The sequence below is a fragment of the Petromyzon marinus genome, chromosome 23 (genome assembly GCF_048934315.1).
Source record: "Petromyzon marinus isolate PM22_M1 ecotype Great Lakes invasive population chromosome 23, UKy_Petmar_22M1.pri1.0, whole genome shotgun sequence".
In the NCBI taxonomy this organism is placed as follows: domain Eukaryota; kingdom Metazoa; phylum Chordata; class Hyperoartia; order Petromyzontiformes; family Petromyzontidae; genus Petromyzon; species Petromyzon marinus.
The window spans coordinates 3,071,790-3,087,260 of record NC_133689.1 but is presented as its reverse complement, the minus strand read 5'-3'; the positions used below and the strand labels follow the sequence as shown (position 1 = coordinate 3,087,260).

The following is a 15,471-nucleotide window of genomic DNA, read 5'->3' as shown; positions in this document are numbered from 1 at the left end:
TGTCGGTGATGGGTGAGATGTGGGGTTTGTCGGTGATGGGTGATGGGTGTGATGTGGGGTTTATGGGTGATGGGTGATAGGTGTGATGTGAGGTTTATCGGTGATGGGAGTGTGTGGAGATTGCCAGAGTACGGCACCTAGAGTAGGAGTTATAACTGTTATCACCAGCAACATAAACAATCACATAATCATCATTGCTACCAACTGCATGCGATCATTATTACCATCAAGTTAATCAAATCATCATCACTATCGTCACTGCCAACTCCATATAATCACCATCATCATTAGCAACAGTAGCAGATCATCATTACTACTAATTTCACATCATTCTTTTGCCAACTTCATCAATTCATCATCATCGCCAACTTATTCATCATCAGTAATACGGAAATGTAAACTTTTTAAAGGCACCCGCATATCGTTGTTATAGTTTTCATCTCTGAAATGTGTGATCGCTTTTGCAGTACAGCTCAACGGCAGCCCCTCTTGCAAACAGGGTCGTGTTGACCTTCAAGGCACTCACCTGACCTTCACAAGACATTCACTTGAAACTCACACACTCACCACTCACCGAACACTCACCACATATTCACAGCTCATAAGATGCACACTTGACCACCCATCAGACACAGGACAATCACCGAACTCACACTCACCAGAGACTTCCCATTCATCATAAATAAACTACTCACCAGACACACACACCCTCACCACTCACCAAACTCAAAACACAAACAACACTCTTAAGGTTGTAACGAATGAGCGTTAACACGTTTCGTGAATTACAAGAACTTGGGGAAACAGACGATGTGAGGACGGACATCCAAAGTGGAGCAATGCAAAGAAAACAACATAAAGATACGTTTTGTGACCTGCAGTGTGGTGAGTGGGTGAGTGAGTGAGTGGGTGAGTGAGTGAGTGGGTGAGTGAGTGAGTGGGTGAGTGAGTGAGTGGGTGAGTGAGTGAGTGGGTGAGTGAGTGGGTGAGTGATTGGGTGGGTGAGTGAATGAGTGGGTGAGTGAGTGGGTGGGTGAGTGAGTGGGTGAGTGGATGAGTGAGTGGGTGGGTGAGTGAGTGGGTGGGTGAGTGGGTGAGTAAGTGGGTGAGTGAGTGAGTAAGTGGGTGAGTGGGTGAGTGAGTGGGTGGGTGGGTGAGTGAGTGAGTGAGTGGGTGAGTGAGTGAGTGGGTGAGTGAGTGAGTGGGTAGGTGGGTGAGTGGGTGGGTGGGTGGGTGAGTGGGTGAGTGAGTGGGTGAGTGAGTGAGTGAGTGGGTAGGTGAGTGAGTGGGTGAGTGGGTGGGTGAGTGAGTGAGTGGGTGAGTGAGTGGGTGAGTGAGTGAGTGGGTGAGTGAGTGAGTGAGTGGGTGAGTGAGTGAGTGGGTGAGTGAGTGGGTGGGTGGGTGAGTTAGTGAATGAGTGGGTGAGTGAGGGGGTGAGTGTGGGGGTGAGTGAGTGGGTGAGTGAGTGGCTGGGTGAGTGAGTGGGTGGGTGAGTGAGTGAGTGAGTGGGTGAATGAGTGGGTGAGTGAGTGGGTGGGTGAGTGAGTGAGTGGGTAAGTGGGTGGGTGGGTGAGTGAGTGAGTGGGTGGGTGGGTGAGTGAGTGGGTGGGTGAGTGAGTGGGTAGATAAGTGAGTGAGTGGGTGGGTGAGTGGGTGAGTGGGTGAGTGGGTGAGTGGGTGGGTGGGTGAGTGGGTGAGTGAGTGGGTGAGTGGGTGAGTGAGTGAGTGGGTAGGTGAGTGAGTGGGTGAGTGGGTGAGGGGGTGGGTGAGTGAGTGAGTGAGTGGGTGGGTGAGTGAGTGGGTGAGTGAATGGGTGGGTGAGTGAGTGGGTGGGTAGGTGAGTGAGTGAGTGAATGAGTGGGTGAGTGAGTGGGTGAGTGAGTGAGTGGGTGAGTGGGTGAGTGGGTGGGTGAGTGAGTGTTGTTATGTGGAGCGGTAGTGTAGCAATTAGCACGCTGCGGTGCGAACCCGCCCTACCGAGTTCGATTTCCGCTCACGGCCACCAACACCAGCGGCGATTATCTGAATCGGTCTCGGGCCTCCCTGCCGTGCCCGGTTTTCTTGAGTGCTCGCTAACAGCACTTGCCCCCAACAGTCTGTTAATGCTATACGGGGGATCGTTGCCTTTGTTGTGTGCCGTCGTGACCTGCAGTGTTGGTGGTTGAACACGGTTAGTGTCGATGAGACGAAAGTCACTCTGGTGGACCGAGTCCTCAACACGGGAGGAAGAGTAGATCAGCGAAGTGTGCGGAAACAGCGGTCGAAGGACGATAAGGATGCGGATTTGAACGTCGCAGTCCGCATCATCTCAGAAACATAGCAAAGATCACGCCCCTTTTCTCTCTCGCTCTACGACTGAGAGACTGATGCATGCTTTTACCACCAATTTACTTGTTAAATTGCAACTTATTCAGAATGCAGTGGCACGTGTACTGACGAAAACCAGAAAGAGCACAAAAGTAACACCCATTTTACGATCCTTGCATTGGCTGCCAGTGAGTCATATAATTGAATTTAAAACTCTTCTATTGGTTTTTAAGTCGTTGAATGGTCTGGGACCTGGAAACATGTCTTCCATGCTTTTAAGATATGAACCAACAATATTCCTCAGATCCTCTGGTACTGGTATTTTAGTTGTCCCAAAGGCTAGGACCAAACCCTAGGGAAAAGCAACTTTTCGTGTTTACAGTCCTCGCCTGTGGAACAGCCTGCCAGGGGGATCTGAGGGCTCCAGAATCATTAAGCACTTTTAAAATAAATCTAAAAATCTACTTTTTAAAACTTGCTTTTAAGAAGGATTCTCTAAATGTTTCATTTTGATCATACCTTCGCTTAGAAAAATGTTACAACGTGATTTTATTTTGCCTAAAATTTCACTTTTATTGTTCATGCCTGTAAAGCACTGTGCATCACTTTTTTGCACGAATAGTGCTCTCGAAATAAAGTTGTATTGATTGACTGAACGCCGGTGAGTGAGCGAGCGAGTGACTGGAGTGAATTCATAGATGCTGCACCGTTAAATCACCCTTACATCCTATGAAGTGCAGGGAGGTATGGAACTGGATGCTCAAGCCCAGAAATGACTGCTCCGCACCAATTCCCGGGCGGTGGCACGGCCCCGCGTGAGCCCGTTCGCCCCTCGTTGCAGAGGTTCGCGGTTCGAATTTCAGCGCCTGCCCTGAACAACACTGCGGTAGTGCGATAAACAATAAAATACTGCGCGCCGTACGCTTCACAGTGGACGTTAAAGATTCAGCGAGGTCGTTCGCAAGAGTGTCGGTCATCGTGTGTCGGCGTCAGCGGTCCAAATTGAAGATTTTTTTTTTTAAACCTGAAAATCACTCAATTCGGATTACATAGCAGCAGTAGCAATCATCGCGCAACTACTGCAAAAACAACTTGGCAGGACCCTCCTGATAAATAAAGAGTCGTGAGACTCAATTCAGGCTTTCTTGAGTAAACGAGCGTCACAACAATAATAATGATGCACGTTTTGTGATGAAGCTAAAAAAAAATCGCGTTTCTTCGTGTCGCATGACATGGCGTGAGTTCTCACCTCAAAGTGCCCGCAAGGTGGAACAGCGGAGGAGTTTCCGCAGGAGCGGCATTGGGAGCCGGCGGGCGAGTGAGCGAGAGGGCTCACATTGGTGGGAGCCAGCGAGTGAGTGAGTGAGAGGGCTCACATTGGTGGGAGCCAGCGAGTGAGTGAGTGAGAGGGCTCACATTGGTGGGAGCCAGCGAGTGAGTGAGTGAGAGGGCTCACGCCGGTGGGAGCCAGCGAGTGAGTGAGAGGGCTCACACCGCTGGGAGCCAGCGAGTGAGTGAGTGAGAGGGCTCACACCGCTGGGAGCCAGCGAGTGAGTGAGTGAGAGGGGTCACACCGCTGGGAGCCGGCGAGTGAGTGAGCGAGAGGGGTCACACCGCTGGGAGCCAGCGAGTGAGTGAGTGAGAGGGGTCACACCGCTGGGAGCCGGCGAGTGAGTGAGCGAGAGGGGTCACACCGCTGGGAGCCAGCGAATGAGTGAGCGAGAGGGGTCACACCGCTGGGAGCCAGCGAGTGAGTGAGAGGGCTCACACCGCTGTGAGCCAGCGAGTGAGTGAGAGGGCTCACACCGCTGGGAGCCGGCGAGTGAGTGAGTGAGAGTGCTCACACCGCTGGGAGCCAGCGAGTGAGAGGGCTCACACCGCTGGGAACCGGCGAGTGAGTGAGTGAGAGTGCTCACACCGCTGGGAGCCAGCGAGTGAGTGAGTGAGAGGGGTCACACCGCTGGGAGCCAGCGAGTGAGTGAGTGAGAGTGCTCACACCGCTGGGAGCCAGCGAGTGAGAGGGCTCACACCGCTGGGAGCCGGCGAGTGAGTGAGTGAGAGTGAGAGGGCTCACACAGTCGTGTCTCGTGGAAACTTGGAATGTGCCTCGACTGCGGCTAATCCACTCTCCCGACCTGATCTGCATCATATTAATCGACTTAACGGGTCCATGTGCTTGTCGGGGCTGGGAATAATGCAATCCGCCCTTTGTTCTTGGAAAAAAGAGAGATTATGGCATTTTTGCGGCGATTATAAGGTGCTTTGGATTTAAATACAGTAAACGTTTATTGCTGTATCATTAATAATTTTGTTTACGCATTGTTTTTCAATTTGCAGGACTGTGCGTGAGTAAACTGTTGGGGAGTTTTTGTGTTGTTATCAACTCACCGTTTTATAACGACAAGGCGATTTTGCTGTAAGCGAGCACCTAGCACGACCACCCTGGCACAGGGGGCCCTTAGTCTTTCCCAGCGACACAAAAATAACCCACATTCGCAACTAAGTGGAGGTGACGTCGCCACGGTGCTTGTGCCAAGCTAGGTGCACATTGCGGCCACGTTATGTGTCAACGACTCGCTGGTACGAGGTCACGGGGCTGAGATTGACCGACTGAGATGACTGGCAGATACCCCACCTGCACTTCCCACTTTTCCTACTTACAGTGGTTTATCTGACCGGCGCTTTTCTTGTTGTTGTGAGACTCGCTCATCTGCCCTCCGCTGTTGTTGTTGGAGGGTGACTCCCTCTAATTGCCCAATAGAGTCCTTCACAAGCCTCCTCTACAGAGGCCGATCTTGACACCGCGAGAAGCACTCACCGGCAAGTCCAATCAGCTCCACATTACCCTGTACCACATCCTCCCATCTTTTTTCTGTCCCGTTCCGCGTCCGTTCAGCCCCCTCTATCCGGCCAAACAGACGCTGCTTGGAGACGCGATGGCAGAGCATGCGAGCTACATGGGCCAGCCAACGCTGCCTCGCCTGTCGGAGGAGCTCACTGATGGGATGGTGTCTGGAATTATATATTTTCATAACGGTGCACAGATCTTTCAAGGAGCTGTGAGCTTTTCGCACAATGGAGCCTGGACACACTTAGCATGGAACGTAGGCAGACCAGCCTGAATGTGTCAAGCTGGCACAGGTGTTATTTTAAATGGGTCCACGTTTTTTCAAGATAAGAACCCAGACAGCTTCACAAGCCAGGCATCTTCCACACACCGTGACACAGCCGATGAAAAGATGATGGAACTCAACTTATTCGCAGTGAGACCACTGCCAACCCGAAGCACGCTGCTCAAGTATCTTTTCCAGCAACACACACATATGCCCGGCCGTCTTTGTCTCCTCCTACCTCACCAGGTGTTTAGCCGAGTCGAACTAGGGGGAGACCTATGCCAGATTTAGACCACATGTAAGCATGGTTAGGGATCGAACCCAGGTTTCCAAGGGTTTTCTCATTTGGCTGCCACTCCTTTCTGAGTCTCGCCCATCGACCATTATTACCCTGTTAGCGATAAGCCCTGCCTAAGTCCGCTAACTTTCCTTTAGGAGCAGTCCATGCGTTGCTTTTTCTGTCTCTCAGCCCGATTCGAGGCGTCCCATCTCTCCATTACTAACATCACTTCTGATCCTTGGCACCATTTATTGGTCAACGTATGATAATACACACACGGGCACAATGGATACAGAAACATGCTTTGAGATTTTGATTTAAAGCTTTCGTGACTGCAGGGATTCATATTCTTGGTTCTTTCGGTAAAGTCACGTAGAAGGGAAACAATAAAATAATAAAAATATAAAACAATAAAATTCTGATGATGATTGCTTGTGTTGCAGTCGAAACGTCGTGAGAATTTTATTGTTTTATATTTTTATTATTTTATTGTTTCCCTTCTACGTGACTTTACCGAAAGAACAAAGAATATGCTTTGAGATGATTCAGATAAATTTGCTGCTATAAATGTCCAAACGATGGACCAATGTGCTGAGCTATCTTTTGTGACCAGGTCGCTTCTGAAAAACAAGTTAATACCTCAGTGGTCTTTGCCTGGTAGCACGAGGATGCTCTAGTTGTCTCTGTATGTGTTTGGGTGATTTGTTTTAACCTTTCGTGTACTTTGCACTGCTATCTTGCTTTGTACTGTTTGGTGTAACGTTTATACCCGCCCCTACTGGACATCTGTGAAAAAGAGCTTACTAGCTCATCGGATTCCTCTAGTGTAATATATGCCTCTCGCCAAAGTTGCTTAAAGCAATGTGTCAAGATATTTTCCGAATATTTAATCGGAGACACAAAGGCATAAACACAGGTTGAGAAAATGTTGCTCATCTCACTCACATTTACTGGTGGCATATTCACAACGGCAACCAATTGTACTGAACCACAGGAGTCGATCGAAGTACTTGAATACAGTTGGCTGGAAAGTTGGGCTCAAGACAAATAAGTAACGTGTGAATAATAATAATAATTCCAACTTGTAACGTGCCGCACGGTATTCGCTCGCTCTCGAAGATAGAGAGGACGATCCAGAGGTGCGAGGAGGTACCACGCGGGAAGAGCGGGAAGGCAACAAATGGGTGTTTGCATGTGGGAGGAAACTCGATCTCACGGAGAAAACCCCACGCGTGCGAGGGGGCAATACTCTATCCCGCACGGATGGAACAGGTGGAGTGCGCATTCTTTTGGTCTACCGCCTGTTCCTGGCGAGCAAAGGGTCCGCGAGATTGCAGGGAGTGTCTAGCCACCACCGCAGGGATAATAGGTTCGCAAAAATAAATGTAGATATTTGTTTGGAGGGAAGAAAAAATAGAAATAAAGACACACTTGAAAGTACGTCTACAGTACTTGGTGCAAGCTTTGAAGGCGGGCCGGGAGACGAATGGTTAGAGGGGCGAGCAAGAGCAGGTTGTATTGTTTTTGTGTGGTTGCAAAAACTAAACTTGATAATACAAAGCACGAAACAAATGCGCCCACTAAAATACAGCTCTCAGTGCGTATTACCTGCTATGATTTGGATATGCGTTGTCTTAAATTTAAGTAAAGCTATGAATTGCCAACATGATAAGCCACTTCGTTGAGTTATAATTTGGGGTCAGGTCGCTTCTGAAAAAGAAGCTTATAGCTCAGTGGGCTTTACCTGCTAAGTTTAACAAAAACTTGTTTAGTTTAAGTTGTTTTAGTGATTTGCTTAGCTTGCATATACTTTCCACTCGTATCGTGTGTTTGTATTGTTTGTTGTTGTAGCGTTCTGACGTGCCCCCTCTGGAAATCTGTCAAAAAGAGCTTTATAGCTCATCGGATTCCTCCAATATAGAACATATTTTGATTCTCCGTACTGTACCGTATAATATGACTTTAAGGCAGTGCTCTTAAACAAGTAACGTGTTGAGCCTTTGTTATGCGTGCGTGCGCACTAGTGCCAACGGAGCAGCAGCACCAAATAATGCGTTTCATTCTGCACCGCTTTCGACATTCACTTTTCACTCATCAGCAGAGCGGTCATTTACGAATCGGTTTAGCACGTAGGCTTTCGCGACCAGTACCGTCTATAAAACAGGTGTGCTGGACTAGTAACGAGGTGGCAGGTTCTGTTTACGTGACAAACCTTACTAGTTGGCTGTGTCGGGTGGTGGCGGGTTTAACGACACATTTATATATTTACGTGCTCTAACGCCCTAAAAAAAACCCCTCTAAATTGGATAATCGAATCTCAAGTGGGGAGGGGCGGGGCTGGTGTAGGGGGTGAGGGGCGGGGTGTGCGGGGGAATCGGGGGGAGGGGGATGGAAAAAAGTGGGGGAGGGGCGGGGCTGGTGTAGGGGGAGAGGGGCGGGGTTTCCGGGGGAATCGGGGGAGGGCGAAGAAAAGTGGGGGGGGGGAGGGGCTGGCCGGAAGGAGCGGGCGCTCCCGTCATGCCGTGCGCGGGAGAGATGTCGCTCGCCATGTTGGGAGTAGGGATGAGGGTGCGGCGGCCCTAAGCGATTGTCGGCGCGGCCGCCCCCCGCCATCCGCCGGCATCGCGGGCTTCACAAGCCGTGAGTGCCCGCACCGACGGTCGATGCATGTCGGCGAGACACCGGCGGTGCTCGCCGCGCCACCATTTCGTCGATGCGCGGTCACGAAGTGTTGTAAAATATTACTGGGGGGGTGGGGGGGGGGTATGTGGAAAGGGAAAAAAAATGAAACGGCGGGCGCGGGAGGGCGAGCGGCCACCCTCCATTCTCCTTCGCCCGTCGTCCTAATCCTTAATCGTTTGTCGTTCGTCGACGCCGTTGCAGGCGCCCGGCGGGAAATGAGTATCCCGTGCGTGCTGGCGATGAACGAGACGACCTGGCAAGAGAGTCAGGCGGCGGTGGGGCCGGTGATAGTGGCCGCTCAGGGCGCCGTGGCCGGCCGCCCTCCCAGCCCGGCCCCCGTGCAGGCGCAGGCGGCGCATGCGGCGGCGGCCGCGGCTGCGGCGGCGGCGGCCGCCGCGGCGGTTCAAGCCCAGGCGCAGGCTCAGGCGGCCGCCTTCGCCGGGCGCTCCCAGGACGACGCGGCCGTGGGCTACTTCTTCCAGAGGCAGCACGGCGAGCAACTGAGGGGAGCGAGCTACGCGGGGAAGCACCGATGGCCCACAGGCGACGGGGCTGAGCAGGTGATGGACGGGGTGAGGAGAGATGGCGGTGTTTGGGTGGATTTGGTGGTGACTTTTTTGGCGGTTGCAGAGGGGAAGCGGGGTACGAGATCGGTGTGGTTGGGGCGGAGGATGGCGGTGGAGGGATTTGTGAAGGGGGGGGTGGATTGTGGTTGATTTGCGGAGGGAGATGGTGGATGCGAGGTGGTTGGTGTCTGGTACGAGTAGCGTGTTGTATGATTTATCGAGTAGCAGACCGGGTGGGGGCGGGGGCGGCGAGGATTGTGTGTGTAAGGTGTGGTTAGAGGGTCATGAAAGTGGGGCCTGCTGGTGTGGTTGGCGCGTGGTGTGGCGAAAATGGTGTGTTTTGGAGGCGAGTGTAGTGGGTTGGTGGCCCATAGAGTCGTCGTGTGTGTGCGTCTGGCTGGTGTGCACCATGGTTAATGGAGAATGTTATATGCGATGTGACTTTGACATTTGTTGCTTTTGGATAAAGGCATGATTGTTTGCGCCTTCGAGTTTACATTGCAGTATTGGCAGTCGGTGACGTTTTGTTGGCTTGCTTCAACAGTGTGGTATGAAATGACTCGCCCCCGCCATAGGAATGTGGAATTTGCACCACTGACTCGGGGCTGTATACAGATGAGCGTCTACTATTATACTGTCGTGATCGAGACAAGTTTTGACATTTCCCCCTTCATTATATAGCCGCAATCGATTTCCACTTCCCTTCCCCCTCTTGAACCACGTGTCTTTGTTGTAGCGTGCAAGGAGAAGGATGGTAAGGCCCTTAAGTTTGTTTTAGGTCCCGACGCATTCCACAGGTCAGCGTTGCCTTTGGGTTTGTCTACTCAATAGCTACCAATCGGTAACCGTTCACATGCCAATTAAAAAAGTCTCGTAATCAGAAACAATGCATTTAACTCTCGATCTGGTCTCATGGTGTAGAGTGCAATTTCCAAATGTCATTCACTGTCTGGCCTCTAAAGAACTATTGGCCCTATCATGTTTCCTTGTAAGGCAGCGTCATTGACGAATGTCTGAGTTGTTTTGTGACTTAAAAATAATCGTGTTTGGGTTATGTGTCGCCAGTTTGAGATGACAGTGCTGGGTTAGAGGGCCACCGGTGTAGTTTCGCTCATTGCTAAGTTGGCCGATGCCACAGTTGTCCTGTTGAGCCTTTCAAATGACTGCAGTGAAGGGCAGCCATTGCTATTGTCCTCTTCTACAAGCAAAGTAGGCTTTCACGACCTCCCCCACCCCCCTGCCTCTTTTCTTTTTCCTCCGTGCCTTTCTTGTGATTGCTCAGAGCAGTGTAGTGGCCGTTACGTTTCGCGTTTAGACATTGTGACGGGCCGCAGGTGAGGAGAGAAGGTGGGGGGGGGAGCCTCTGTGGAAAGTTCGCCCTTCGACACGGACGACGTTTCGTTGGGTTTCGAGTGCGTGCGTAATGGGGGGGGAGGGGGGGAGGATTGTGAGATCGAAATTGCAACGCGCCTGGTTCGGCGTCTCGCTTTGCAAACAACAAGCCAGCGACCATCTCTCCCCTCCTCCCCACTCCACCCCACCCCCCACGGCCCCTTTTCCTGTAGTCTCCCATGCCTTTGTTGTGACTGCATTAAGAGGTGGCCCTTACATTTTTGTTTTACTCGCCAGCACTAGTGGGCTGCCCCGTATTGATTTTTGTAGGCTTTCTATAATTCTGGTTCCCACGGTCCAGTCCTTTGGCTCTGCTCTGTGCATTCCCCCCCCCACCTTTATTAAGATGCGAATCGCATTGTATGTCCATCTGTTGATCAGTAACAGTGTAACAAAAAAGCCTGCGCTGTGGTAAAGTATGAGTACTGCAGTTTGAGCAACACGTGACCATTGACCACATTTACACAAACGTCTACCCCTAGCTTCGAAAACTACGAGATGTTAGTTTTTTTATTTATGTTTTATACAGAGGGGGGGGGGGGTCACAAGACCCTGACTCCCCCTCCACCTCAGCTAGCTCAATTCACTTCATAAATCTGACCATGTTGTCGGCACACTCTGCCCTGGAAGCCGAGGCGAATGAGGAGAACCCGCTATCAGTCCCTCGGGGACCTTGATCCTTTATTGAGGTCACCCGTTGGTAGCTCCTTGTCTCCAACGCCTTCTTCCCCCAGGGGAGGGTGGTGGATTCGGGGCGCGCGCTCTGTCTGCCGCCGCCGTTTTCCAAACCAGAGCAGCGAAAATAGAGGCCAGGGCTCAAAGGCCGTGTGCCAGCCCCCACCCCCCCCCCCGCATGCCCCGGCCGGCGTGGTAGTGAGCAGCGGAGTTATGGGGCCGCAGATAAGTGTGGCGGCGGCGGCGACGTCGGCCTTCGTGGGAAGGGCCTCGGGTGCTTCAAAAGTTACACGGAGACAAAGAAAAACCACCCCTTGCTCTGAAGATGGCAAACCTCCCCCCCTGTGTGCCCTCCTGCTGTCCTCAACCACCACCCCCTCCCCTTGCCATGCGAAAGCTGAACATTCTCAAGTTTCTATCCTTTGTTGTGTGTGTTTCAACTTTGAGGAGAAGAAAACAAAAACCACGTATTACTGTTATGCAGTGAGGCGATAATGAATGTTTGTGTAAAGGTCCCATGTCTTTTTTTTTATGACGCGACGGGCTCGGTGCGGCTGGTAAGGATGCGCGCGCGTGTGCCCTTGCGTGTGCCAGTTGTGATCCATTGTTGCGCGTTCATTGTTGAAAATCCTCGATTGCTTGGAGCGCGCGTATGTGTTTTGTCCTCCCTTGTGTTGAAGCGCATCGTGTGCAGCGAGTCGCTTCTGCAAAGTAATTTTTTTTGTTTTGTTTTTCATACAGTGCGCTTTTCCAGTGTCGTGCTTGCCAGTGGTAAGTCATTCTTGTAACTTGTCCTACTTCAAACCCTTATTGACTTGCATTTCGCGGTGACGGCCGCATTTAACGACGATCGTTATTTCGGCTGTGATGGGTGATGTCATTTGCGGTTAGCAAGTAATTGTACATTGTTAAATCGGTGGCCATTTGCATAGTCCTGGGTGGGGGTATCTTCCCACAGTCTGTAATGTTATGCAGCACAACACGAGAAGTTAAATCGGTTACTTGCGGTGTTTTATGCAATGTCACAAACTGTTGTTATGTTAACATGTCTGATGTCATTGTCAGTTGAAAGTATAATGTAAACATTGTTTGTCTGTTGTCGTGGTTGTCTCTGCATCTGTGAGTATCAGTGTGCTCACTGGCAAAAGTTTGATTTAGTCCTTTAGACGAGTTTTATTGTAAAGTTGTTTCAGGGTTTTTCACCATTTAATGTAATGCTTGCTGCTTGTTAGATATATCCTATTATTTTAGCTGTGCTCCAAATGTGAAATACACATGTGTTATGTCGGTTATTACTAATTAAAATTGCCACTTGTGTGCTGGCACCACAAGGTTGTCATGGCTCAAACGGTGTGAATAAAGCTAACCCAAAATAACAATTTTAAATTTAATCCCGAGGATTTCTAAAACTCACATTTCTTTTGCAACTGGAATGAGTTAAATATTTGTGCCAGTGGGAAGTCGGCATATTACATAACAGGGTAAGTGGAGGCATTGACTGCTTTTTCAAAATGTCCCCCCCCCCATGTGCTGTGTAACCTATGGTCGACACGTGCACACATTTTGTTTGCATGGCTGCTTTGGCGGTTGTGGCGGGGTGGTGAGCCGCCTGTCGGTTTGTCCGGATCGTGGTGCCCATTTCATGGGTCGTCATTGCTTTGGGTGAGGGCAGTGGAGATGTCTTCAAGTTTTTCAGGGCCAAGGGATTTGCTTAACAACAAAAAAAACCATGGTAATTGCTGTCCGTACCCTTCAATGCTGCAAAGGTTGGTTTGTGCCCAGGAGGTTGCCTGGCTGGTTGCTCGTGAATGCAGACGTATCACTTGTAGATCTTTTAGCTTCCAAATGTCACGAGAATTTCTGTTCTTCTTTTCCTCCCCTCCAGTGAGGAGACGAGTCTAAATTTGCTAGTTTTAGTTTGTTTTGTCACAAAGTAAATGAGTTTTACCATACTTTGAAGGGTGTGCTGTGAAGAACTTTTTTAGCATGGGAAATAAACAATTTCTAAATAAAAAGTTACAAAAGTAATAATGTGGAGTACGGCCCACTCGGCTCACCACTATCCTCTCCAATCCCATCGCAGGCATGAGCCACTATATGCAAGTTTACATCACCGATTTTCCCCGTGCATCATTACCGCCATGCGATTTTCCAATTAAAGCGTCCTGTGCTACCTATGGCCACGTTTAAAGTGCTTACAAAGGGAAAGAGGAAAGGGGAAGAAAAAATCGTTGGCAGCTGCGAGTGGACATGCGTGCCGCCGCGTGTCTGTGCCATGACGGGAGCGCGAGACGCTTGGCACGTGAGCTCACTAACGGCGGACGCCCCGTTCCGTCTTGAAAGCGCGGCGACACCGGTGGTCACAGCGCATGCCTGAGGTGGCGTTGGCCTCTCGAGTCCGTACCCACAGCGGCCAGGGCTTGTTTAGAGTAGGGCTACGCAGAAAAATTCCAAGTATCCGCGCCGTTGTAATAACAGACTTGGTTACTGATTATTGCATGTGCATTTATGGCAGTGTTTCCTCCCAACGTCATGAGTAAGCTGGGGCGCCGTTTAGGTGAGGTTAATGCTCGGGGATCTAAGGAGAAGGGTATTGTCCCCATCTATTTGAACTTAAGACTAAATAATGTATGAATGCCTCCTATTCATTTACTGAAATGTAATTGAGTCGCAAATGATTTGCGACTCAATTGACCAAACGTCTTGGGATGTTTGGTCAACTGCATTAATGAGCTGGTTGACATTAGGTACTAAATCATCATACCAGGAGATTAGCACAGATGCATGCAAGAAAACCATTGTTTTCATACCTTCTCCTGGCCACCTCTCAGCCCAAGCGTAGAGCAATTGCTAGTCCCCAGACAGCCTCCCATCAAAGTCACAATGAGGCTCAAGTCTGCTTACCTTTAGATCTGATGAGGTTGGGTGCATTCAGAGTGATTGGGCAGTACTTGCAGAGACAAGAACCCACCAGTACATCATCAACACTACTGCCGCATTTAAGTTTTGATGACCGTGTTGTTTGATAAATGACCCTGTTCTGGGGTGGCCTGGTGCTCGTGGATGCTAAAACGGTATCAGAAAACCGAGGCAGCACCCATGAAGCCCTGGTTTCAAATCTGAATTTCCGCAACCTGTGATTAAACCATATTTTGAAACGTAATGAGTTGATAGTCTCAGCTCAGTCACCATGGATGCTAAATAAAAAACAATTATCTTTATTAACCTAATTCTGTCCCTGATCATTTAAATAAATGTAGTTTGATGGAAATGCAATAAACACAATATAAAAGTGTGTCCCTTAGTGCCTGTGGATAAGAGGCTTGCCTCTGACGCAGAAGCAATACAGTCGGTGCTTGCTGCGAGCGGTCTTAATGGAAATGTATTTTGTCTCGTGACTTGATGCCAAAAGCACAATTGCAACATTAAAGAGCAAGAGCATAGTTCACAGCAAAACTGAGGACAAGGTAGCGTAGTGCGGTGTAACACGTTATCATCTATCGCTCGGCTTGATGGATGTGACCTCCCTTGTGTTGGCACGACCGCGCCACTCGTAGGTGTGCACATCTGTTTAAGGCACAGCGGGCATAAAGTGCCCAAGTAAGCTGTTTCCTGGGTGCTGTTTGCGTGGTACAGTAGTACGAGGTGAAGCTTTAAAAAAAAAAGAACTTGCCCGCTCGTGCTCTCGTCCGTCCGCAGGTCTTAATGTGCAGTTGCCTTAGATACATGCACAAACACTCGGCCCCGTTGGAAGCACTTCTGCGTTGTTGGGACACGAATTCGCACACGTTGCGGCGAGGGCTCCGGCACAATTGTGTAATCGTCAATTTGTGCTCGGACGTACAATTTTTTTTTAATTTATAAGTAGAGACAACGTTGATTGCCCTTGAATGCCGTGTTCACCATCACGTGTTGTGACGTGAAAATGTTTATGCAAGGTGCGGCTTAATTGTGTGGCCGAAGAAAGTTATTGTTTTCAAGACTACAAAATGTTCCCAAGCTAATTAATACAATGTCTGTTCAACGTAAGCACCCTCTTACATTTCAAAACGTTTATTTGCACCATTGAGTGAAAATGCAACAAAAAAACTGAAAATATCCTGAATGGATCATCGTGATCTTCTGCACAAGCCTTATATTCTACAGCCAATTGTAATGCATGTGTCTTTTAAATTGTCATATTACAGTCGTGACTTTTTTTATAATAACCTTCGAAATATAATGGAGCACTCATTAATAACTCCATATTTGGGAATGGGGCTGAAGCAATGGGACATTATTTTCTGCTATCGTCACTCAGGAGTGTTGGGTATGGAATTCAGAATGTTATGATTTATCTCCACCAAAGCGATTTCATGGTTCATCACGTTTCAGGGTGATAATACGATTTAGTAATCAATCCTTGTTTGTACTTGTTTATTTTACCTGTAATGTCTTGCTACATTTAGCTCGGAGG

General features: G+C 49.6%; 1 protein-coding gene across 16 annotated transcripts in view; it reads left to right on the top strand.

Annotated features, from left to right (window-relative positions):
• The first annotated feature begins 8,194 nt into the window (after positions 1 to 8,194).
• The window catches only part of LOC116945186 (pumilio homolog 2-like), a 43,738-nt gene continuing 36,461 nt past the window's right edge, over positions 8,195 to 15,471 (top strand). For 5 of the 16 annotated variants that reach the window (XM_076068952.1, XM_076068951.1, XM_032959435.2 and 2 more), the window contains exons 1-3: positions 8,196 to 8,340; positions 8,584 to 8,954; positions 11,757 to 11,786. In XM_076068952.1, coding sequence (XP_075925067.1) covers positions 8,598 to 8,954; positions 11,757 to 11,786 — 387 coding nt within the window. In that variant the 5' untranslated portion in view covers positions 8,196 to 8,340; positions 8,584 to 8,597. Of the gene's footprint in view, positions 8,341 to 8,583; positions 8,955 to 11,756; positions 11,787 to 15,471 lie in introns of all 16 variants that reach the window. The other 11 variants (XM_076068954.1, XM_076068953.1, XM_076068946.1 and 8 more) reach the window with 5 other exon arrangements.